This window comes from Balaenoptera borealis (genome assembly GCF_965194805.1).
Source record: "Balaenoptera borealis genome assembly, chromosome: 1".
NCBI classification, from domain to species: domain Eukaryota; kingdom Metazoa; phylum Chordata; class Mammalia; order Artiodactyla; family Balaenopteridae; genus Balaenoptera; species Balaenoptera borealis.
Window position 1 is genome coordinate 173,805,193 of NC_138860.1, and position 26,118 is coordinate 173,831,310.

General features: G+C 42.2%; 1 protein-coding gene and 1 long non-coding RNA gene across 4 annotated transcripts in view; one reads left to right on the forward strand and one right to left on the reverse strand.

Moving 5' to 3' along the window:
- Nucleotides 1-7,306, forward strand: part of LOC309616448 — a 28,184-nt gene extending 20,878 nt beyond the window's left edge. The window contains exon 3 of the long non-coding RNA XR_014237486.1: nt 7,231-7,306. This is a non-coding gene — a long non-coding RNA (uncharacterized lncRNA). The remainder of the gene's footprint in view (nt 1-7,230) is intronic.
- Nucleotides 1,968-13,005, reverse strand: PDIK1L (PDLIM1 interacting kinase 1 like). Of its 3 annotated transcripts, none has more exons than XM_082366792.1 (3): nt 12,046-13,005; nt 9,270-9,571; nt 1,968-5,256 (listed from the first exon to the last, which is right to left on the reverse strand). In XM_082366792.1, the coding sequence occupies exons 1-3, from the start codon at nt 12,299-12,301 to the stop codon at nt 4,516-4,518; spliced, it is 1,299 nt and encodes a 432-aa protein (XP_082222918.1). In that variant the 5' UTR covers nt 12,302-13,005; the 3' UTR covers nt 1,968-4,515. The 3 variants fall into 3 exon arrangements, 2 of the variants coding, with proteins under 2 accessions (XP_082222918.1, XP_082222919.1); XM_082366793.1 differs by having other exon boundaries at nt 11,551-12,187; XR_014237423.1 differs by lacking the exon at nt 9,270-9,571 and having other exon boundaries at nt 5,124-5,256; nt 11,551-12,187.
- Nucleotides 13,006-26,118: the final 13,113 nt, after the last annotated feature.

A 26,118-nucleotide genomic window follows, 5' to 3' on the forward strand; every position in this document is an offset into this window, starting at 1 on the left:
ACCAGTTGAGAATTTAATGTGCCAGGCACTTTATGTGTATTATCTCTGACTCTGACAAAAACCCTGAAATGTAAATATTATCACCTCCATTTTACACATATGGGAACTGAGGCTCAGAATGAAGTGACTTGCCCAAGGCCACACATTAATTATGTAGGTATTTGTGAAAGCTAGTATTCAATATGAGACCTGCTACCTGCCTGTGCTTCTGCAGCGAGACCACAATGCCTTCGGTAACATTATGTTGCCTAACCTCTGCTCAGAACAAGCCAAGCTTGAAATACCAGGGCTGAACTGGAAATGAAAGAGTGAAGTCCCAAGCTCAGGCAATTTTTTGTTAAAAAAACAATTCCCTTCTAACCAATAACAACTGCAAAAGGGAAAGTGCTGCCTTTAAAAGAGGCACTTGCCCTCAAGAGGTGTGGCTTCCAAGAGGTGTGGCTGGTAGGTTTCTCAAGTGGGAGTTATTATCTAATCAGAACCAACTGTCTATCATTACACTGCACTTTGAGAGGACATCTATGATTGGTCGACCAAGAGAGCAACATTTGAATTTAAAGAAAAGACCAGAACAACCTAGGATCATTACTTCAGTGAGAAAGATAAAGCTCTGTCAGAGTAAACTCCAACTGGAGTCAGAGATTAGGCACTAAAACCCTGTGTTAAGGTAAAACCTTTACCTCATTAACTGGTGTTAAGTTGCTATTAATTTCTTCATCAAGAAATCAGCCCCTATTTTAAGTAAAACTCACTGAAAAGATATGTAAAAACTATGTGAAAACGCTTTGTAAACTGCAAAGGAAAAGGCTAGTAAATACAAGTACTTATAGCTTCAAGATTCAAAAACAAAACAAAACAAAACCCTCTAAATATAAAGCAAAATTTACCTGTCTGCAAAGGCTGTACCAGGAGGTGGCAGAGTCAGAAGCAGCCACAATTCTGACACCTACTTTCCTACTCATCATTAGATCACATGTAGAGTTAAAGTTTTCTGTCTCTCATTTTCCCTCTGCTATTCCATTGGACCACTAAGTACACTGCATCCTCAGTACTTTGTTTATTCTGGGGAAGACATACATAATAAAACCTATAAAAGAAGAGAAAAAATTGGCTCAGATGACTTTTTTCTAGAAAAGAAACCATGGTCTCAAGTTAAAGACTGAAAAATTGCATCCTCTTAGTACTTTTACTACACTTCATTCCGAGTCTGGGATGCATCCTCAGCTTAATGAGATAGAAAGAAAAATGAAAGAAAATCATTTATTTCAGGCAATACAAGTTCTTCTAATACAGCAAGCATTAAAATTTTAGAGAACTTGAAATGCTGAAACTCCTATAATTCAATCATCTTTTCCTCCGCAATAGCTTCTATTATAGATAGTTTTCGTTTAATAGATAAGGCTGAAAAAGACATTGTTTCAAATTTTATATGCTCTATTTTATGTCTATGAAGTAAAGCATTACAGAACTACTCACAGAGCCACCAAAGCAGCAATGTAGCATTTCCAGGTTTTTTTTGTTGAAATTCACTTTATTAAAAAAAAAAAAAGTCATGAACAATAAATTACAATCATTTCCCCCTTTTATAAATTCTTCATAAAATATATTTGACAATTTTAAAAGAAAATTTCAAAAGTTACTTTCATTTTTGAAGTGCTGATGACTTATTTTTTGACCATTTTGTCATGCTGGTGAATTATCTGTAGCTGCTACAATAGTTTGATTGATAAACATTTTACAGTTAAAAACAACAACAACAAAGAGGAGAAAACAGACCAGCAGAAAGAACTATTCAGTGTGCTATTTATCTGACACTTAACATTTACTTCATCATAATGACAAAGTATCCCTTAGCACCAAAAAACTACAGAAACCCCATCTTTCTAAGTGACAACTAGTGCAAAATAACATTCTAGGAACTAACTGTACAACCCCATTCTTTTAACTGGCCACAGCTGCCTATAAGCTTATTTGAAATATTTGGTCTTTTTTCAATTAAGACAAATTTCATAAAACACTATAAACCATGGCAAGAGACTCTATGAAGAATAATTGTTTATTGAGTACCTATTATGCGCAAGGCACTGTGCACAAATTCTTGCTTTCATTTTTCCCCTAGCAATATCCAGGAATTTCCCAGCTTCACTAATCATCTTTTATTTCTTACTCCTGGCTGGAAAAGGCTCATGGCTATATACCATTTTTTAATTGTTACGTTATCAACTGATCTTTAGTGCTGAGCACACAGTAGGTACTTAATAAATACCTCCTGACTGAAAGAACAAATAAAGACAAAGAATTTACTATAATTTTTCTTGGTATCATGGGTTATTTTAGAATACAAGGACTTGAGAAAATTTCAGAAGAAACTTCCTGATCGCCTTACATCCTTACTGAAAGAAATAATTCCACTTCATAGGTAACATAGAATATTTTTCAAAATAAATTATAATTGTTAACTATTTTAAATGAGACAGATCCAAAACCATGACATGTAGATATCTGAAGAGCAAATGAAGCATTGGCATACCATCACCTAAGTCATCATGAATCTCTTGCTGAAGTGCCATGTTATTGATTAGACATTATAATGTATTTTTACTTCCAGTAACTCAATCCCCTTGGCCAGATCTGTGTTATACTAATTTGGCTATCCAGAGGGTTAATTATCATGAAGTTCCAGTGTATTTCCACCTCTAATTTCCAAAAGAATTCTTATATTTATTAGCTTGAGAGTAATGTTAAAAGTATATGACTTTTATCACTTAAAAGGTTTTATTTTTAATAAAACCTTTCAGTTTAAAATTCAAACTTCATACCAAGTAATGCATAGTTCAGAAATTTTATGTACTCCAATTTTTTGTGCTTTTTCACCTTTTATAGTCCCCCGAACACATTTTAAATAAGGAAAAAATTACGATAGGAATATTCCAAAAGTTGTGGAAGTTCAAAAAACTGAGGAGACTGAATTATCAATGATTTCAATATTCTAATACCTTTTTAAATTTTTTTTAAACTTTTGACCAAAGATTCTAGTGCTTTATAAAGATTAATCTATATACAATGGTCTTAAAGTATTAACAACCTTAAAGGTTGTTAATGTTCTGTTTTAGGAAAACTTTCTTCCCTTACATTTGAACTATCTGCATTTACAGGAAAAAAAATTGGAGACAACCATATGGGGTTAAAATCAAACTGACTTCAAGAAGAATAATGGTTGGTTCTTGACACAGACCATACCAAGTGACTGTATAAAACTGATAACCTCTCTATTTCAAAGATATAACTTATGCCACAGTATTTTACCCATTTGCCGAACTGTGTAAGTATCATTTCCCACTTTAGAAAAAGGTGATCAACATTGAATACAACCATATCACTACCATTACTGTGTCAAATTAGACAAGAGAAAACAGCATTAGTGCCAAAATGAAAGAAATTCCAGTGATTAAACGAGAGACCATATTAGGGCAGGCAACGTGAGGGTAGAGCTCATTTGGTTTCTTCGACTTGATGCTGAGGCTTAGACAAAGTCTTGAAATAAAAAATTAATATATCAATTACTATAGTTCATATACAGCAAAGTTTTCAGATACAGAAGAATCCTGTGTTCAGATCTGTATCAGATTGCAGATGCTCAAGTGCAGACATGTCCCAATGCAGTGGTTTAATTAGTTAATTGAATGCGTGGTTATCTAAAGAAGGTATGACTGAATCATCAATGTCCTTGCCAACCTGTACCACATGATCGCATGGCTAATTCAACTCCTGCAGCTTTAGGGCGCTGGAGAGCTCAAACATACTTCAGCAGCTTTGGATCACTTAATTTCACTTACGTTTAATCAGATAATTTTAGACTCTCTAAAATGATGCCTTAAAAAAAAAAAGCTGTATAATATTATAAAAATAAAAAACTTAGTATGATTTCATTAGAGGGAGGGACAGGGTAGGAGATGAGGGAAGGTTCTTTTATTTTTCATCACTGATTTCACCAGCAAATCTCAAAAACCCAAACCTACATCAAATAATTTAAACAGAAGTGGCATTTTTTTCATATGGAATGCAAAATGCACACATTCACATACTTACATATACATAAATATATACATTTATGTTTCCTTTACAAAGCTTCAAAGGTTGCATTACCAGCATGCAAACCTCTTCTTCCATGGAAATTCCTAATACTGACAAGGAATGTCTAAAATACTTAGAGACATATTTCCAGAAAACTGGACTTTCTTCTTTTCTTGGCTCTTAGAAAATTTTCCTGCCAAACTTCTACCAATGATCATTTAAAAAAATTTACACTCACATTGGTAATACATACTTAAAACATATTAACAAAATGGCCAGCTTGGACTTAAGAAAAATGAGGAAAAAAAAATCCCACAATAAAATCTAAACCCTTACAAGGTGGAGTTTAGCTTTTTATATTCTTTTTCAGCCACATTATGTTGCATCACTGTTAAAACAGAAGCAGCATATTATCCAAGATATTTGCAAATAATATATGTGTCACGTTTCCCAGCTGCTATCTTTAAATGCAATTTGTACTAATCTGAGTTCTAGTTCAAAAGCATCTGGACGATCCTGAGGGTTTGCAGCCAGCATTTCCTTAATCAGTTGTTTCATTCGCCCATTCATAGACTTTTTCTTCACAGGAATGAGAAGTTCCATTTTGGGATTTTCCAGAAGTGCCTCCCCAACAGGCACAATCTCAGTTCCTTGTTTTACATAACTCCCCAAGAGTTCCTTCTTTGTCTCTGTGTCTATGAATGTGATCCTTTCCAGCATTGCCCAGATGATAATCCCCAGAGCAAAGATGTCAGCTTTTGCTGTGTAATGTCCCTCCCACACTTCAGGAGCCATGTAGAAATCTGTTCCACACGCTGTGGAAAGGAAACACTTGTTTACACTGACAGGTTCTTCTGGATTCTGCCCAAATGCTGAACAAACTTTACTTAGACCAAAATCAGCCACTTTCAGTGTGGGTTCCAAGTCACTGGTATCCAACCGGCTTTGAGAAATCAGGATGTTATCAGGCTTTAGATCTCGATGGATGATCTGGTTTTTATGCAAGAAAGCCAGGGCACTGCTCAGCTGAAGCATGAAGCTGGTGTTAGTTTTACGATTGGGTTTCCTGGACAACAGATACTCATTCATATCTCCTCCGTCACAAAAATCCATCACAAACCACAAGTAATAGGCGCTTCTGGGATCAAAGGCAATTTCTCCCTTTAGTGAAGTCTCTACAAGCTATAAGAAATAAAAAAACAGATTACAATCATCTGCACAGTTTATACAATTCAGCTATAGAGAAAGAGTTACTGATTAAGTTAGTCTCCAATGTTAAGTGGAAATTCCATGAATATTTTATTTGGTCAGTGCTTTCATATGTGCATTTTATTTTAAACTTTAGTACTTCAAACTGTCACTTTGTCCCTAACAAATACACACCAAATCTCCAAGTCAAGAGGTAAAAACTTATTTAAAAATAGCTTTATTCTGAAAAGTATCCAACTGGCTATACATTTTCTACATGTGTCAATGGAGATGAACTCTAACCGTCTAGTTAATAGCTTCCTGAAAAGATCAAAGTTTCAGTAGGTAGATTTGCCAGCTGGGGAATAAACATCAAATTAGGAAATTCTATTCCATGAAACTGCCTGAAATCTACTTATTGCGTATTGCACTTACACTATCAATATAATCTGTGAAACTGAGAGAAAATTATGAAGGAACAACCAGTTGTTACAGAAATAAAGTGCTCCTGTAGTCACTGATAAAACTAAAGACATCATTACTTCATAAACTTCTACAAGCAGAATGCAAATATGTTGGCTATCTCTATCAATAGATGGCTTCTAAAAACCAATTTATAAAAATCATACATGCATTTTGATATAAAAATTCAAATCTGAGTTTGTATATTTGTTTGATACAAGGTGAAAATCTAGAATAAACCACTGTTTTACTTATATCATTATCTAATTATAACTCTCCTACTACCTGAAATTCAAGATTAATTACTTCACTGAACATGAACTATCATTCTAAAATACAGTGCTTTGAAAGCATTTGTCCTATGGTATCCTTTTCAGGCCCATGGGTTGAATAGAAACTCAGTAGGGAAGGTGAGGAGTTGCTGAAGATTGAGTGAACCGCTAATTTTATGTTTAAATCTACTAGTATTTCCTTTTGTCTTTTTGGTGGGCAGAGGCAAAGAACGCCTCTCCATGCCATCTCCCCCAATGGCAAACAGCCATAATTGCAATGGTCTGCAGATGTCTTCTTTGCATACATTTTCCTTGTTCCATGTGTTTGCCACTGAGACAGAAAATGAAAGAACAGAAAGGTCCAGATCATACAATTATTTACCAGGTGCACTGTTACTAAATATGCTGAGATTAAAGATGAGCACCATCACTCTTCCTTCATTTCTTCTCTTCTTCTGTCTTCATTCTCAAAAGCAAACTTCCTAAATAGCTTTGAGCAATGCAGACTTCCAGAATTCAAATAATGGTTTAGAGTAAAGCCAGATAGTAGATATTTTAGGCTTGACAAACCACATAAGGTCTCTGTTCCATATTCTTCTTCCTTTTCTTTCTTTCTTCTTCTTTTTTTTAAAACAACTCTTAAAAAATGTAAAAACTATTTTTAGTAGCCAGGCCATACAAAAACAGGCTGAGGGCTATAGTCTGAGGGCCCCTGGTTGAGAGCTACAGAAATACAGATCCCAGTCTGCTTACTGTCACATGTAGAGGATGTTAGCCATTGGTTCTCTTGCCTGAAGTCCTTTAACAGCTTCCCTGTTCTCTTAGGATATAGTCTAAGCTCTTTAACATGGGCTATGGGATCCTGTGTGCTCTGACCCTGGCTGATCTTTCTAGCCTCATCTAAAACAACTCTCCCTGTATACTGCAGTCTTAGTATTTTCTTTCAGTTTTTAGAACGCTTCATGCTTTTTGCTTCTAGACATTTGTATGTACAGTTATTTCTGCCTGGGAAGTTTTCTCAGTCACTCACCTGGCTAACTCCTATTCACCCTGCAAGTTTCAGTTGAAACAGTTCTTAATTCCTGAACCCCAGGATTATGTCAGGTTCCCTACTCTATGTGCCTATATCATCTTGTACTTTTCATTCATGACACTCATCACAAGTATACATATTGGCCACTAAGTTCCTATGCATAAGATGTATCCTCTGTTATTTGTTTTACATTTCTTCTAGGTGAGGTTTTCAGCTATCAGGAACTGACTGAATGATTCCAAATGAGAACAAGGAAGATATCTAGAAAAACATGGAGAAAAAAAAATTTATGTACAGAATGGTAAGACCATGTATAGAGACTCTGTGGTCCCACTATAGATTTGTTTGTCTTTACTACATGTAAATATTGGTTGTCTTTACTAGTGTAAATTTAGAGTAGGCACTTGCTAATGCATTGATGAATGTCTGGTTAATGAAATAAATCCATAGAAAAGACAATTTTAATAGAGCTGCTTATTACTGAATACCTCCTATGTGCCAAGTATTGTATCTACATCACCTCTAATTTTGACAACTCCCATGGAAGGTAGACATTATTATTCCTTACATATGAAGATACAGTTGCTGGGAAAAGGTGGGTTACATATCCAAGGTCATACAGCTATCAAAAAGTGCCACAAGTCAAACACAGGTCTATTAGGCTTTAAAAAGATGAAATAAATTACTAAACAAGAAGGTACTTTAGACTAAAAAAAAAAATCACTGAATCAAGTCTGGAAGTACTTTACATCTTAAAGCCTTGAAAGATTAGCTGGTTAATGCCTAGTTACTATAACAGTTGCTTGATCTGGACTCAAGGATACCATCAGTACTTGCAAAAACATCATATGTTTAAATGTCTTTGCACTTGTAGTCTGATTACGCACTTTAGTCTCCAAAATTCAATGCTAAGCCCAGTAAGGTTCTATCCACTTTTAGGAGGGAATGTGGTAAGAATGTTTCTGATATTTTCTATCATTGCAACATACATAATAAGCACTTTTAGAAAAAAATACAATAAAACAAACAGAGGCTAAACAGTTGTGTTTTATATCCCTTATCTTAAGAGAGAAAACTTCAGGGCATAGCATGCTAAACTTGCAGTATAAATTAGGTTAAGACTGATATTTGTTTACCATACAATGAAACTTGCAAGTTTCTAATTACACAGAATAATGCGTTTGTTTTCTTTGTTGCTCCTAGTCCAAAAGTTTTTGTTGTTTTAAAACAGACTTTTGTACCCTGATGGTAAATTCTGAATTTAGACACACTCATGGCAAGTTGTTTCCTATTCCAGGAATAACTGGACTTAAGAAATTTTGCTCTGGCCTTTAACTAGCTATGTCTTAAGTATCTTTTCTCTTCATCAAGTGTAGAGCTACTAGAGATTTTGACCTATGGCAGAAGGCAATCTTAAAAAAAAAAAAAAAAAAAAAGATTTTGTTTTCCTATATTAATGCTTTCCCCAGGTCTACAGAGGAGTAATTTGGAGGCAAAACAGTAATCTAGAGGTTAAAAGAGCACAAGTTTTAGCTGCTGGATACTCCTACGTTTAGCTCCCAATTCCGCCACTTACTATGTGATTCTGGATAAATTCATTATCTATTCTAAGCCTCAGTTTCTTCATTTGTAATGATGGTAATAATAGTACTTTCCTCATAGGATTGCTCTGAGCACAGAGCATGGAATGAGTAGGAACCCAAATGTTAGCTATCAGCACTGTTAATAACATTCAGGCGCTATGCCATATACTCCATGAAAATTCAATGGAATTGCATGGTTAAGACATTAAATAACCTTCTAAAACAGCAGAGGCTTATGTTCAAGCCAGTGATATATAAAGAAATGCCCAATTACCTATGGGTACTACTACTGGTTGTACAGTTTTTCCTTCTCTTCTGTATTCAGTTCCAAAAAAAACCTGATTTCAAATAAGTGAACTAATTAGACTCTAGTCTCGATCACTTTTCTAGTTCCTATGTTGCCCCATTCCTATGCAGATTGGCAAGTATCATGGCATAACAGGTGGCATATGTTATTTTTAGGTATTTGCATCACAGGTTTAAATAAAACCTTGTTTTAAAGCAAACGTCTACTCAGTTCTTGGCAGACCCCTACCTACTCCTAACTATATAAACACCTGCATTTAAAAGTAGAAGTTTGTCTGACTCTTTCATTCCTCTTATTGCTGACCAATGCTACTTTCAAATCATTTCTATTTCCCATTCAACCACACATACCTGTAAATAAAGGGAAGAATTAGAGCCGTGGGACATCTTTTGCACCATCCCATCCTTCTGTAGGATACATTCCTCCAAGTGAATCACATTTGGATGTTGGCTCTTGATACTGCTTAGTGCCCAGAACTCACGCAGGGCTAGTTCAACATTTTCAGGTGCATGGCATCGAATTTTCTTCACTGCCACCCGTGCAGAGGTCTTTCTGATGACTGCTTCATATACAACACCGTAACTACCTCGGCCTACCTCCCGTATTAGATCGTACTTTGGCTGGCTACTCACCATCTTCAAGGTCAAGGTTTCTGGAAAAATCAACAAAGTGCTCTGTTGAAATTAAGTCTGCCTACTGGCTTGCATTTCTTCTTATGCACGATTTAGTTATCATCTGTCTCACTGTTTGCAGTGCTTGAACGATATTTGCTATACATTAGGCAAATCTAAATATCTTAATAATAGTAAACCAGGTAACACTAATGTAGTACTTACCATGTATCAGGAACTGTTCCAAGCAGTTTATAAAATTAAGTTCATTTAATCTTCACAACAGCATTATGAGGTAGATACTATTATGATCATTTTATAGATGAGGAAACTGAAGCACAGAGTTTAAGCAACATGCCCAAGGTCAAACAGCTAGTAACTGGTGGACCTGAGATTTGAAACCAGGCCATCTGGCTCTGACAGCCTTCGTTTTAACCACTACACTATACTGCCTCTTATATGTACTGCTTCAAAACATCACTGCTAAAAATAAACCAAAAAATTCAGTATTTATTTACTGATTGTGAAAAAACAAACAAAACTCCAGCTTCTCCTGAAAACTGACACACACACATAAAAGGTCATAAAAATGGCAAAACCAAAAACCAACCCTCACAGTTAGAAATACAAAAACCTGGCTTATGCTTAGGGACTGAAAGTGAACAAGATCACATATAGAAGTGAAAATGTGCAGTTGTTTTTATTATTTAAAAGTAAATGGTCAAATTGTATATGTTTTTATTTTAATTTTGTTTGTTATTTCCTTATTTCTTGCAAAATAAATGAAAATACAGTTTGTGGAGAAAAATGTTTCATTAAAGATTAAGTTACTTAGAATACGGTTAAATTTTGTTGTTGTTTTAGCAATAGTTATTTAGATCTAGGTCATTTTTGCCAATGAAAACTGTCCTGCATATTAAGGGGTTCTCTGAGGGAGTTCTTTGGAATTCAATTTGATAAATCATTTAAAGGCAGGAGCAAAGGCCCTACACGGAAACGCTCACGTGTTGAATCAAGAAAGTCTAAAGTGTGCCTCCCCATTCCGAAGAATGTCAAGATTCTGAAGAGCTTCAGGAACAAATTCTCATTTGTACAACGCCAGCATGGGCAAGAAAAGTAACCTGAGATTGAACAATTTTTATATTGTACAGTTTAGGGGAACAAAAAGCTACCGACCCTAGAGCCTGTGAAATTGGGACCGGCTACTTTAAGTCCATAGGATAGATTTAATAAAGAAAATGAAAGCTTCTGAGATTGCTTCTTAGTCCCACTTCCTCTTAACTGGACACCCACTCTTCAAATTCCTGCAGTATTTCCTAGGGTCTGATTTCCTGCCACAGAATCCTCTGCCCCAGCTACACAGTGGACATTCCTGTTCTCCGTGGATCGCCAACTCCTATCCATCTCAAAGTGGCTCGTGCCTTTGAAGCTGTCCCATATCCCCAAACGAGAGAGCCCCTGAATAAGGGGGAGGGAGGGTGTTTATGCAATCCTTGAGATCCTGGGTCAAAACACAGCACGGTGATGCATCCCGCGCGAACCTCGGGGACTTGGGACGGCATCCCCCGGGCCCCCGCGCCTGCCGGGCGCACCCAGCGCTCGGTCTCGGGCCGGCCAGGCCGTACACCTGCTGGCGCCCGGGAAGGGCCAGTCCTAGGCAGAGGTGTTGCCCGACGCGGCGGCTCAGGGCCCCGCTCATTGGCCAAGAATCAGGCCCTCCCCCTCCCCGGCTACTTCCAGATGAAACCCGGAGGGGATCCTGCCGGGGCCCTTCACCCCGAGGAGCCAGTCCTGCAGCTGCCCGACTCCTCGGGATCAGCGACTGAGGCCTGGGGCCTGGGGAGGCGGCCACGGGCAGAAGAAGAGGCCGCTGCTGGGGCCGGAGGCCTGAGGCGCGCGGGGCCTTCCCCGGGATGCCTCCGCTGACAGCTCTGTGACAGGCCTCCTGGGGCGGGAGGCACGTGCAGGGCCCTCGGCTCTGCAGCAAAGCCTCTCTGCCACGCCGAGGGGCCAGATTTACCTCAGGTTAGCCGCCGCCGCTTCTCCCTCTCACGGGCTCTGCAGGCCGCCATTATCAGGCAACTCGCGCCTCCGCTGCCGCGGCCTCCAGTCAGAGGCCAGCGCGCGCCCCCGTGGTGCGCGCGGACACACCCCCTTACGCCGCGAGACCCCGCCCCCCTCCGGCTCTCTGTAGCGTGAGCGGGACACCAAGCGCCGGTCCTACTGGGCGCGTGCCCGGCGCTCCGCTGGCCTGCTCCCGGCTCCCGTGGCTTTCCCGAGCCGGGAGTCGCGGAAGGGGTGCGCGCTCCGGAACGCACCACTCGTGCCCCTCCCCGCAGGGGTGGCTGGGATCGGGGAAGCCCACTCCACGCCCAGGGCTTGGTCGCCTTCCAGCCGCAGCGGGCGTCCACGGCCCGCGGCCCCGGAGTGGTCCCCCGCAGCAGGTCCGGGCCGGGGGCGGTGCGCGCGCCTGGTGCGCCTCCCCTCCCCCGCTCCGCCCCCATTTCCGACCTACCGAGCTGCGAGCAGGTGTGCGGGGTCTCTGGGGTGGAACGCCTGGTGCATCTTCCTCCGCGCGGGCCTGGGATGCCTGCGGTAAGCGGGCCTCTTCCGCGGACCCGCGTGGAGGCGCAGCCCGAGCTGGGAGGCCTGGCGCCCGCCCCGCCTGGAGGGAGGCTGCACCTTTTGTCAGAGTCACTGAGCCATGTTTGCAGGCGGTGCAGTTGCCGAGGCGGCAGCGGCGGCGGTGGCGCGGGGCTGGGTGCGATCATCTAGGAAGACGCCGTCCCCTGCACCGCTGGCGTGGTGGTATCTCCCTTAAAGAAGCCGGCGCCTCGTTGTTCCGGGGCTCGGCAGCCGCGAGTCGGAGGCGCCCTGCCCCCGGCGGGGAGGAAGGGGCCGCGGCGCCGGAGCTTGGCTCCTGCAGCGCGCGCACGCTCTGCCTGGCGGCGACACCCTCGAGCTCCTCGTAGAGAGTTGGGATGCCCCCCGCTTGTGCAGCTAGCGACGGAGGTCCGGGCCGGCTGGGGCCGGGATTGACAGCGAGGACAGCCGTTTTCGGGGCCCGATGGTCAGCCTGAGGCGCTGGGGCACCTCACAGCCGTCAGCCAGATCCAGGCCCGCGTTCGCCTGACAGCAGCCCGGGACTGTCAGTTGCTCAGAGACCCGGACCAATCGGTCATTCAGTTAGTTTCACAGATCAGTAAGCAACCGCCAGAAACGTCCATTCCTTCTTCGCCGATTTAATCTGCACCTACTATTTGTCAATAAAGGGATTGTTCCTCTTTCCAGTGCTGTATAAGGCACAATGTGCAAAGAATCTCTTGTTACTGCTCTCAAGGATCAACCAATTACCCGTTCTATTTTCTGTTCTCCATTTATGGACCTTCTCCCGAGAGTCTGGGACTGGGTTAAGTCTTTAAATGATCTCTCCTAATCCTAACCAAACCCTACGAGGGCAGGGTTTATTACTAACCCTGTTTTTACAGGTAAGGAAGCAGACCTCTGCCTTATTTGACGGAAAGGTGTCTGTTTTGGGGTGGGGGGCACCTGCCTTGAATACCCACTCCCCTGGTGTAAACCCTCCTACCACCCCCCCCCAAAAAAAACAAAACCCTGCTCGGTAATCTGTTCAGACTTGTCCTGAGTGCAGTGTACCAGTCTTCAGCTGTCAGCTGGGAATACTGATGTATTCTAAGGCTTGGTTTCTGCCCTTGAGAACAGAAGGAAAGTAGAGGGCTGTGTAGACAGCTACCTACCTGTGTGTAACTGATCAGAATCTGGGGAGGGGTATTTCTTTGGTCAAAGGAGCCTTTTCTTTTTGTTTGTCTCTTTGTCTCAGTCATTAAATATAGGAATCCCTCCTCTCAATATGGTTGCAGAACTTGAAATCCACTCCCATAACTCCAAAGTTATGGAACTGGCTCTAAAGTCTGTGAGGTAGATGTTTAAATAATTTGGGGTGTCCTCTTTAGGAAAAAGATTACAAAATGGACCTGTGCATACATTGCTGGGGACTTGGAGAGGGTCTCTGTGAGGGACTTTGAAGCTTAAGCTTCAGAATAAATCTGCCCTGAAGATTACATTATATTGTTATATTTGCCCATAAGCCTTTTACTAGGCTGAGAGTTCCTGGGGACAGGAACCTTGTCTTTGATTCATTTCTGCATCTTCCTTTGTCTGATATCATACCAAAATACTCCTGAGGATAGCATTGTCATACATTGCTGATGGGAAGGCAAAATGATGTAACTCTAACTAAGGTAATTTGGCAATCTATAGCCACATTACATATGTATTTACTCTTTCACCCAGTAAACCTAGGTCAGGGCTAAACTTGCAAGAATCTATCCTAGTGATACATTGGCAAAATACAAAAAGCTCTGTGCACAAGGCTATTCATTATGGCATTATTTTTATAGCAAAAGATTGGAAACTGCTTGTGTCAGTTAAGAACTAGCTGAATAAATTATAGTACAAACACAGGATGGAGTGCTATGCAGCTGTAAAAAGATATGTGGAAGAGTTCTTTTTTTGTTTTAATCAATTAATTTATTTATGGCCGCGTTGGGTCTTTGTTGCTGTGCGCGGGCCTTCTCTAGTTGCGGCGAGTAGGGGCTACTCTTCGATGCGGTGCTCAGGCTTCTCATTGCGGTGGCTTCTCAGCACGGAGCACAGGCTCTAGGCATGCGGTCCTCAGCAGCTGTGGCTCACAGGCTCCAGAGCGCAGGCTCGGTAGTTGTGGTGCACGGGCTTAGCTGCTCCGCGGCATGTGGGATCTTCCCGGACCAGGGCTCAAACCCGTGTCTCCTGCATTGGCAGGCGGACTCCCAACCACTGCGCCACCAGGGAAGCCCCGAAGAGTTCTTATATATAATAATAAACAGAAACTAATATGTAGTGATGCCCATATACGTTAAGGGAAATAAGATGCATAGTAGCGTTTATAGTATGCTATCTGCTGTGTAAGTGGGAAGATATAAATATACATTAATTGCTTATATTTAAAAGTTAAACAATAGAAAACTAAACTCAATCTTGTAAAAATTGTTTGCTATGTGGGATGGAGTGGGTAGGGATGGAAATGAGACTTATGTGAATATACATTATTATATAGTTACTATTTTGGAACTTTGTAAATGTTGCATATTTATAAAACAGTTCAATAAAAAGAATAAAGCACTCCATAAAAATTAAAAACAAATGGAGGGACTTCCCTCGTGGCGCAGTGGTTAAGAATCCACCTAACCAATGCAGGGGACATGGGTTTGATCCCTGGTCTGGGAGGATCCCACATGCTGCGGAGCAACTAACCCCGTGTGCGCAGCTACTGAGCCTGTGCTCTAGAGCCCATGAGCCACAACCGCTGAGACGTGCGTCTGGAGCCCGTGCGCCACGAAGGGAGAAGCCACCATAATGAGAGAGGCCCACACACCGCGGGTGAAGGGTGGCCCCTGCTCGCTGCAGCTTGAGAGGGCCTGCATGCAGCAACGAAGACCCAAACGCAGCCAAAAATAGATAAATAAATAAATTTTAAAAACAAAAAACAAATGGAAACAAATGAAGTGTTATAACTACACAGGGAATAATTTCAAGTGGCTTTATAAGTATTTTGCCTGTACCTCCCTAATAGGATATAATCTAAGGATGAACTAGAATTGCATAGAAATATTAAATTGCATTTGTTAGCCTTATTATTAGTAATAATATTGCTATTCTGAAGCTATGATAGTTATATTTTTGGATAAAGCAAAGTAATTGTGTCAGTGGCAGTAGGAATAAAGATTTTCAACATATGAGAAAAAGAGTTGCAAGTATTAAAGAAGCCTAGGATGAACTTAGATCTGAGTTACATAGCAGAATGAATGAAATATGTATTTTTTCTCTCAAAAATGTATTTTCTAGCTCTGCTGAAAAGGCCTAGAAGCAAAGACCAACCCAGTAGTAATGAACACCCCTAGTGCACAGATTTGGTCTCTAAACACCATTTTCCAGTTTAAAAATCAATTAAAAATTAAACAAAGAAAGTCAAGGCTCCTTTGATAAATGGCTGGTTCCAGATCTGGAGCAGGAAAGATGAGGTTGGGTTGTCTTATGCCTGAAGGCCAGGAAGCTATCAAAGACTATTAGGATCATGTAAAAATGACTGAGGAACCAGTACAAAGGGGCCCCACTGGCCAAAGATGGAACAATTTGAGCATTAAAAGAAAAATAATGACTTCAATAGATTGCAACACAAAATACATAAAAATAATGATATGTAAGGAAAACAACACATTTTTATCAATGGAGTTTTACAGGAAATCAACTAATTACTACAAACATTGATAAATAGAAGAAAATAAAAAATTTTTTGCTCTTTCCTTGATGAGTTATATTGCAGGTAACCAAATAGTAGATAAGAAAAAGTTATTTTTTATAGAAGGATCCAATTAATAGATGCAGGAGAAATGATAGGTTTAGAAAAGCACGATTTTGCAAAACCTAATGAAATAATGAGTCTTGGCAACAATCATGAAATGATGCTGAAACAACTGGATGAAAAATTGTTGGGAAAATTTGTAATGGAGACCTTAGGCTGACACTGCCTGAACCCACTGACCAACCTTAAAATCATTAAGAGGGGGATACAGTGCTCTCCATGGAATATTTTTGCCTGGGAAAAAGAAAATAAAACCTAATCAAGCCAAGATCTAATTACCAGTTTACCAGAAATATGGGGCATAGGCAAACACCACAGTCAGCCATACTCAAAATGTGGGACATTCTACAGGACAAGTGGCCTGGTTTCTGCAACAAATTCATGGCATGAAAATTAAAAAGGAGGGTAGAATGTTAAATCATAAAACTCAACACACCAAATGCAAAAACATTACTTGGATCCTCATTCAAGTGAACTAACTGCCAAAAGACATCTTTGGTACAATCAGGGAAATTTGAATGTGAACTAATTGATTAAGGAATTATTTGTTCTTTTTTGTTAGGTGTGATAACGACATAGTGCCTGTGGTAATAAAAGCCTTTTTCAGTTAGAAATGCACAGTGATGTATTCTGGATAAAATGAAATGAGGTTAAGGATTTTTTTTTTTTTAAGACAATCAGATGTTTTTATTTATTTATTTATTTATGGCTGTGTTGGGTCTTCGTTTCCGTGCGAGGGCTTTCTCTAGTTGTGGCAAGCGGGGGCCACTCTTCATCGCGGTGCGCGGGCCTCTCACTATCGCGGCCTCTCTCGCTGCGGAGCACAGGCTCCAGACGCGCAGGCTCAGTAATTGTGGCTCACGGGCCCAGTTGCTCCGCGGCATGTGGGATCTTCCCAGACCAGGGCTCGAACCCGTGTCCCCTTAATTGGCAGGCAGATTCTCAACCACTGCGCCACCAGGAAAGCCCAAGGATATGTTTTAAAATACTCTGCAAGCAGCAGAGCAAACAAAAAGAGGGAGGAAGACTGGCAAAGTATTGTTAGTTGTTGAACCCTGGGTACATGGGGTTCATTATGCTATTCTACTTTTTGTGTATGTTTGAATTTTTCCATAATATAAAGTTAGACAACCATGCTCAAAAAATTGAAATGTCTTGGATAGGTGGGAACTTGGCTGTAGCGATCCTGACCCCTGGTGGCAGATTCTATTGGTGCAGCTGCTGCCTGCACCTTAGGGCAGGTCTGAATTCCCAGACTTGCCTAGAGCCCTACGAAGTGGGTAATATTAGTATACTATTTTACAGTTGAGGAAACTGAGACTCAGAGGGACTAATAAGTCACTGGTGGAGCCAAGGGTCCAAAGTCCCATAAATTTCTATGTTTCCGGACCTTGCTTTTCCTATCTTAACCAAGGGATCACATGGGAAGAGGCAAGCGGAGATGCCCTTGATTAGAACAGGTCCACAGGAAGCGGATCATCAGGGAGCAATTTCACCTGTAAACTACAGATAAATATAAATAAGTAATATAAATGTAAATACATAATAGGTAATATTCATGTTACCTCCAGTGCCAGGCATTGTACAAAGTGCTGTTTATACATTATCTCCTTTACTCTGCACAGTTATCCTGTGAGGCATACAATTACTACTCCCCTTTTACAACTGAGGAAACAGAGGTTCTAAGAGGTGAGAGGAGGGAATTCCCTGGTGGTCCAGTGGTTAGGACTTGGCACTCTCACTGCCGGGACTGGGGTTCAATCCCTGTTCAGGGAACTAAGATCCCACAAACCACACAGAGTGGCCAAAAAGAAAGAAAGAAAGAAAGAAAGAGGTGAGAGGACTTGTCCTAAGTCACACAGCTAGGAAATGTCTGAATTGGGACTTGAACCCAGGTCTGACTATAATTCCTATGTGTTTTTTAAATTATTTTTTTGAGATACAGTTTACATACACTGAAATTCTCACAATTTAAGTGTATAATGCTTGCGTTTATAACCTCTAGTAACTATTGTACACTGCTTGTCTCACTTTAGCATGAATGCAAATATTAATTTTTTCCTGAATATTTTATTAATTTTTTCTAAGTAGGAATGGGAGCCAAGAAAGAGAAGAAAACGGTCAAAAAGGGGAAGGGGGGCAAGTAAGGTCAAAGTTCACAGTTCTGCCTAGAACTGACCATCCCTCTGACGATTTTCTTTTCTTGTACAAAGGGGTGGCTCCTTATATTTTTATCTCCTCTCTTCTTTTAGAAGAATCTCCATCATTCCCTCTCAGCCACTTAAACGTAATGTCAGTGCTTCTCAGATGGCGTGATTTGCCCTTTGGGGGACAGTTGGTGATGTCTGGAGATATTTTTGGTTGTCGCAGCTGGGAGGGTAGGTGCTGCAGGCATCCAGTAGGAGAGACCAAGAATGCTGCTAAACATGCTACAATGCATAGAACAGTCCCCAGCAGCAAAGAATTATCCTGCTCAAAATGTCAACAGTGTGGAAATTGAGAAACCGTGGTCTAAGTAACAACAGTAGACTTGCTATGCATGCACCTCCAAGGCAAGTCTCTTGGGCCCCTTTCCCATTAGATTGCTGGCCCTAAATTCGTCCCCTGTAGAAATTCTGGAGGCATCATTGATGATTTGCCAGAGACTTAGTACCCTTTAAAGTCATCTCACCCTAGGCCAACCACAAGGTGTTATCAAAATGCTACCAAAATTTTTAAAATTTATTTATTTATTTATTTGGCTGCGCCAGGTCTTAGTTGCGGCACTCGGAATCTTTTAGTTACAGCATTTGGGATCTCTTAGCTGTGGCATGCAGGCTTTTAGTTGCGGCATGTGGGATCTAGTTCCCTGACCAGGAATTGAACCTGGGCACCCTGCCCTGGGAGTGTGGAGTCTCAACCGCTGGACCGCCAGGGAAGTCCCGCTATCAAATTATTAAGGATGGCTAACTAACCAGGCCTACCAGTGACTGTTTGGGGGAGAAGCTCCTATCTTGCCATAGCAGGGAGAATCCCCATCAGTATTCCTTCCTCTCTCCTTCCCCAGCTGGGGGAGCCCCAGCCCCATCTCTGCAGGGGGAGGCTGATGCAGAAACTCCTTCGGCACCAACATGCTGTGTAACCTTGAAAAAGTCTCCTCCCTGCTCTGGGCCTCAGTTTCCCCATCTGCAAGATGAAGGGTCTGACCAGCTCATCGCTAAGGATCCCTCTAGCTCTGACACTCGGATTCTTCAATCCTACACCTCCACTATGCTTGTACCAAGAAGACTGAAATGGTCATTTCTCTTTTTTTTTGGCCATGCTGCGTGGCTTGTGGGATCTTAGTTCCTTGACCAGGGATCGAACCTGGGCCCTCGGAGGTAAAAGCTCAGAGTCCTAACAACTGGGAATTCCAGGACTGCCAGGGAATTCCCTGAAATGGTCACTTCTGATCCAGCCCCCGGACAAGTGATTTAGGGGCCCAAGAAGGTCATGTGCCAGATACAAGCTGTTTTGTCTTTGGATGGGTCCTAGTTGTCTCCTTGGTGAGGACTGAGAACAGCTGGAGCATCTGGTAATTAAGACCAAACTCCATATCCCCTGCCCTTGGTGCCAAGAGCTGCTGTTGGGGGTTGTCCCTATCTGAGAATCACGGTGGATGAGGAGTTGAGGGGTGCAAGATAAGGTCCCAAGAGCATCCCAAACTGTGGATTCATTCAGCTTCTCAGCAGGTACTGAGATGATGAAACTTGGGCTGCCTCTGACCCTTCTGGATGCTTCATGTTATAAGGGCAGAAACCCAACTCAAACTGACTTAAAAGGAATGATTGGCACGCTTACCCAAGAAGAATGGAGGTGGGAGGGCTAGCTTCAGGGAAGGTTTGATTTAGCTGCTCACATATCACCAAAGATCCTTCAGTGATGCTGACTTCATCTTAATGCTGGCTCTTCTCATGGCCCCAGGTGGTCAGCAGTGCTCCTAGGGATTCAGCCATAGGAGTTCACATCCCACAGGAACAAGAAAGTCAGTTCCAATCTCTGTTCCTCAGACCACAGTGCAAGAACTGATGGGCTCATCTAGGGTTGTGGGCTCTTCTTTGACCACACTCTGTGCCTTGGAGGATGGAACTTACTGGCTTAAGTCCAGAGGCTAGAGGGGCAGCCAGCAAATGTCACTACACATACCCTTACCGAGGAGTCAGCTAGTACCTGGCACATGGTGGGCACTTTATTCATTAAGTCAACAGCTATTTAGTGAGTACCTACTATGTGCAAGAAATTATTCTAGGTGCTGGTAAAAAGCAGTGAACAAGAAGGCAAGGCCCCTGTCCTCATGGTCCTCAAAGTCTAGTAGGGGAGACGGAAACACTTAAATGAGCAAAGACAGTACAAGGTGATTAGTTCCAGAAGGGGGTTACATGAGCCCAGAGGAGGGGACCCTAAGCTGTTCTGATATGAAGGGGCCTAGGGGATCAGGGAAGCCTTTTGACAGGACGTAGCATTGAAATTGAGACTTGAGGGTCCAAGTGAGACACTTTGACACTCCTACAAGCTGACATTCTTTAAATATTTGGTCAACAGTTATTTAGAGCAGGGGCTGTGCAGTGTTTGGGGAAAAGGGAGAGAAGGAAGCCCCAGGTAACCGCACTTAGCTTCTTGATGGTCCTGAGCCATTGGGCCCTGGACAAAACCTGTAGACCCCACATAGCAAAACAAAGGCCTGCTGCTCAGTGTAGCACGGAACGTTGCTTAGGCTCTCCCCTTACCTTCCAACCCCGAAGCCTTACCCACATCCTCCTTGCAACAGTATACAGAGCTCTCCCTGAGATGAGTGTTAGTAAATATGATGTTCTCCAGCATGTATGGAGCCTAAGAGCGAGGCCCTGTGCCAGGCACTGGGCACGTGGCCAGTAACAAACGCACACAGGGCCTGCTCTCCCAGAGCACACCTACCTTTTTTTTTCTTTAATTAATTAATTAGTTAATTAGGTTGTGCCCGGTCTTAGTTGCGGCAGGCGGGATCCTTAGTTGCGGCATGCATGTGAGATCTAGTTCCCTGACCAGGGATGGAACCTGGGCCCCCTGCACTGGGAGCGCAGTCTTAATCACTGCGCCACCAGGGAAGTCCCTCACCTGCCTTTTTATTTACTTCCATGAGGGATGGTGGAAAGAGACACATAAATACACAGCTGTGAAAAATGCTACGAAGGAGAAACTCTAAAGGCCACAAGATTAGTTAACAGCATGGAGTGGTGGTAGGATGGGTTGTTTGAGTCATGGAAGACCTCTCCGCGTGAGACATTTATGCTAAGAAGTGACTGATGAGTAGCAATTGGCTAAGTGAGCAGTGGAGGGAAGAGCACCGTGGGCGGAGGGAATATATGTGTCTGGCAGCTCTACCAAGAACTGAGGTGGAAGATTAAATCATGATTTGGGGGAAGCAATGGAGGGAGGAAGGTATGAGGAAGCTCCATTGTGCCTATAGTTACAAGCCTTGTCTCCAGTCCAACTTTATCAGTAATAAAGCCCATATCTTTTTTTTTTTTTTGGTCATGCTGTGTGGCATGCAGGATCCAAGTTCCCTGACCAGGGATTGAACCCGTGCCCCCTGCAGAGTTCTAACCACTGGACCGCCTGGGGAGTCCCAAGCCCATATCTTTTTTTTTTTTTTTTTTTAATTCTTGGTTTTTTTCGGCACGTACTTTAAATTTATTTATTTATTTATTTATTTTTGGGTGTGTGTTGGGTCTTCGTTTCTGTGCGAGGGCTTTCTCTAGTTGCGGCAAGCGGGGGCCACTCTTCATCGCGGTGCGTGGGCCTCTCACTGTCGCGGCCTCTTGTTGCAGAGCACAGGCTACAGACACTCAGGCTCGGTAGTTGTGGCTCACGGGCCCATTTGCTGTGCGGCATGTGGGATCTTCCCAGACCAGGGCTCGAACCCATGTCTCCTGCATTGGCAGGCAGATTCTCAACCACTGCACCACCAGGGAAGCCCCCAAGCCCATATCTTTATCTCTCCATCTTCCTTTCCCATTTCCTAACAGGTCCAGGTCCCAGTTGAAAGGGGAAGAGGTGTGATGATCAGCCCCCAAACACCAATACAAGACGGGGGCCACATTCTGTAGGGTCTTGTAGACCATGTGACCGATTTTGAGATAAAAGTAATGGGTCATTGAAGTGTTTTTTAAATTGTGGTAAAATACGCATAACATAAAATTAATCATTTTAAGGATACAGTTCAGTGACATTAAGTACATTCACACTGTTGTGCAACCATCACCACTATCCATCTCCAGAACTTTTTCATTTTCCCAAACTGAAACTCTGTACCCATTAAACAATAACTCTCCATTCCCTCTTCCCCTCAGCCCCTGGCAATCACTATTTTACTGTCCCTAAGAATTTTACTACTATAGGTAACTCATATAAACATTATATATATAATATATAACAATATTTGTCCTTTTTTGTCTGGCTTATTTCACTTAGCATAATGTGTTCAATTCATGTAGCATGTCAGAATGTCTTCATTTTTAAAGCTGAATAATCTTCCATTGTATGTATATATTACACTTTTTAATCCACTCATCCATTGATTTTTGTTTATTCATCCTTCCATCACCAAAGTGTTTTAAGTACACTTTGATCAGATTTCCAGTTTAAAAGATCACTTAGGGCTTCCCTGGTGGCGCAGTGGTTGAGAATCTGCCTGCCAATGCCGGGGACACGGGTTCGAGCCCTGGTCTGGGAAGATCCCACATGCCGCGGAGCAACTAAGCCCGTGAGCCACAACTACTGAGCCTGCGCGTCTGGAGCCTGTGCTCCGCAATAAGAGAGGCCGCGACAGCGAGAGACCCGCGCACCGCGATGAAGAGTGGCCCCCGCTCGCCGCAACTAAAGAAAGCCCTTGCACAGAAACGAAGACCCAACACAGCTAAAAATAATAAATAAATAATAAATTTAAAAATAAATAAATAAAAGATCACTTAGCTGTCAGGTGGAGATTTGATCAAGGGTGAGTGAGAGGGATGTGAAGGAGGTTAGTTGCAAAGGTCTCGGCTGCTGTGGGTTAGGCTGTGATCAGGGAGATGGGGAGAAGTAGATTTAAGGGCAAGTGGGAGACTGCACAGGATCTGGGCTTCTCAGGTTTAGGGTGGGAAGGACAAATTGTCAAGGAATGCTAAATTGAACTCAGTTTTCCTTAAGGACTCGGAGCTGAGGGGGTCCATTGGGCTGAAGATAAGGTGACCTCTCTTGACATCTCAAGCTTCCTCTCACCAGCTCTGCTTTCTGGGGAACCCAGATTGAACCACCAAGAAACGTTCTCATTATAATTTGGCTTTCCTTGTGGCCTTCTAACTGAGAGAGGACACACCAGTCTTCTGGTATGTACATTCTTGTTAAATTTACCTTTGTAAATTCTTAGATTGTTACCTGCTTTAATGATTGAATCAGACTCTGTTGCTTGGTTATTGTCAATCCATCGATGAAAGATGAATCTCCTCCTGGAGGGCTGCAGGAAGTCAGTTTTGACATTGTAAAGCTGAGTCCCAAACTCAGGACCAAGGGAGATCCTGCCTTGTGAGTCTTTCTCCTGCCAGTCAGATTTCTCATGGAGACACCCTTCTGTACCACTGTATTATATGCTGAGGGTTCTAGCTAAATTCTAGGTGAGTCTAGCTAAGAAGGCAGGTGATCAAGAGGGACTGTAGTTATGCCATGTGCCCACAGCTTGCCCCTTCCACTGCTGGTGGAGCTGTAAACTTTTTTTTTTAATTGAAATATATGTACAACCTTTTAAGAAAACAATCTGTCAATATTTACCAAGAACGCTTTCAAAAATCAATCCCACTTCTGAGAGTTGAGCCTAAGGGGATAATTAAAAATGTGGCATTCACTGTAGCACTATTGACAACAATGAGAAACTGAAAGCAAAAGATGTGTCCAACAACATATCCATAGGACAGAATATTCTGCAGCCACTAAAAAATAGGCATTCTCAAAGAGGCAGATCCTGTTCTTAAACAGGTGAAACTAATCTATGTGGAAGAGGGGTGGTAACTGATGGGGAAGGTGAAGGAATCTTCTGGGGTGATGGAAATGTTCTGTGTCTTGATCTGGGTGGCAGTTACATGGGTGAATATATATGTAAAAATTACCTGAACTCCACACTTCATATTTGTGCTCTCTGCTGTTATGTAGATGAGACCGTAATGTAAAAGAATGCATTCTGAAGGCAACATAACAATGCCCACTAAAATATAAGCTCCTGGAGAGAAGGGGCTTGTCTGTTTTGCTGGCAGCTGTTTGCCCAGAGCCTAGAATAAGGCTCGATACATTATAGGCCCTCAATAAGAGCCTAATGAATGATTAGAAAGGCTTAGAATAAAATGTTAAATGAAAAAAAGTCCCAAAGTTGCACAACTTTGTAAGTACTCTGTGATTGTAGTGTTGTAAAAATAATGGACAGGAAAAGATTAGAAGGAAATGGAGTGAAACGGTGTTGGTGGTTGTGTTGAATAGTGGGATTATAGGAGATAATTTATTTTTTATTTTTATTGAGGTGACTGATTTAAAACATTATGTAAGTTTCAAGTGTACAACATTATATTTCTACTGCTGCATACCCTACAACGTGCTCACTACCAAAAATTTAGTTTGTATCCATCACCATACAGTTGATCCCCTTTTAAACATTTCACCTCCCCTCTGCCCCTTTCCCTCTGGTAACGGCTACTCTGTTCTCTGTATCTACATGTTTGTTTTTGTTTAGTTTGGTTTGTTCATTCATTTTGTTTTTGTTCATTTGTTTATTAGTTTCTTATATTCCACATATGAGTGAAATCCATACAGAATTTGCCTTTCTCTGTCTGACTTATTTCACTTTGCATGATATCCTTGAGGTCCATCCATGTTGCTGCAAATGGCAAGATTTCATCTTTTTTAAATGGTTGATTAGTATTCCATTGTGTGTGTATGTGTGTGTGTGTATCACATCTTTTTTTAAAAAACATATATATATATATTTTTTAAATTTATCTTTTTTGGCTGCGTTGGGTCTTTGTTGCTGCACATGGGCTTTCTCTAGTGGCGAGCAGGGGCTTCTCTTCGTCGTGGTGCGTGGGCTTCTCATTGCAGTGGCTTCTCTTGTTGCAGAGCACGGGCTCTAGGCATGCGGGCTTCAGTAGTTGCAGCATGCAGGCTCTAGAGCACTCGGGCTTTCAGCAGTTGTGGTGCACGGGCTTAGTTGCTCCGTGGCATGTGGGATCTTCCCAGGCCAGGGCTTGAACCTGTGTCCCCTGCATTGGCAGGCGGATTCTTAACCACTGTGCCACCAGGGACGTCCCATCACATCTTCTTTATCTATTCTTCTGTTGATGGGCGCTTGCGTTGTTTCCATAGCTTGGCTATTGTAAATAGGGCTGCTATGAACACGGGGGTGAAGATAAGGAGATATTTTTTCCTTAATGAACGTCCTCCCCTTTCTGTTCTGTTTGTGATTCTTTATGTGATATCATTTGGAAATAGAAGCTAACACTGAGTGAATGCTTATTCTGTGCCAGGCTTTACACTTTACATTAAATGTACACTTTACATTTTTTAGCTCATTTAATTTTCACAACAACCTTATGAGGTAGATATTTCTCCCCATTTTACAGATGGGGAAACTGAGGCACAGAGAGGTTAAGGAATCTGATCAAAGCTACACAGCCCTAAGTAGCAGATCTGGAAGGGAGGCCCAGCGGTAGTCTGGCTCCAGAGGCTACAGGCTTAACCATTATGCTGCACTGCTCCTCAAAAACTAATGTCAAAACCCTAACTTTGAGGCCTTTGTGACTGTGAGCCCCTGGACAATGAGCCCCTTTGCTCTCCTCTCCCTGGGATTGACCCTGTCTTCTGGGAGGCCCCAAATAGTTGAGCACCTCAAAGGAGTGAAGAGGGGAGTGAGGCGTGGAGAACCAGCACCAGAAGAAAACAGGGGAGCAGGAGGGTCGAGGCCTGCCCTAAACAGAACCGCAATCCCTCCACTCCTCACCCTGGGCTGTCACGGGCCTGGGGCCACGGGCCAGGTCCTGCCATCCACTTCCTGGAAGCCGCCCCTCCCCCACGCCCTACACCCTCCCAGTCACTCTGTTCCTGGAAGTTAAAGGAACTGGGCCGCATGTTTATGTGGCCAGAGCAGATGCC

Excerpts from the sequence above, each read along its gene's own strand:
- PDIK1L (XM_082366792.1), bottom strand. The coding sequence starts at position 12,301 with ATGATCGCACCCAGCCCCGCGCCACCGCCGCCGCTGCCGCCTCGGCAA. Across the intron at positions 9,572-12,045 it reads GCACACCTGCTCGCAGCTCG|AAACCTTGACCTTGAAGATG; the intron begins GTAGGTCGGAAA and ends TGATTTTTCCAG. Across the intron at positions 5,257-9,269 it reads ATTCTTCCCTTTATTTACAG|CTTGTAGAGACTTCACTAAA; the intron begins GTATGTGTGGTT and ends TATTTCTTATAG.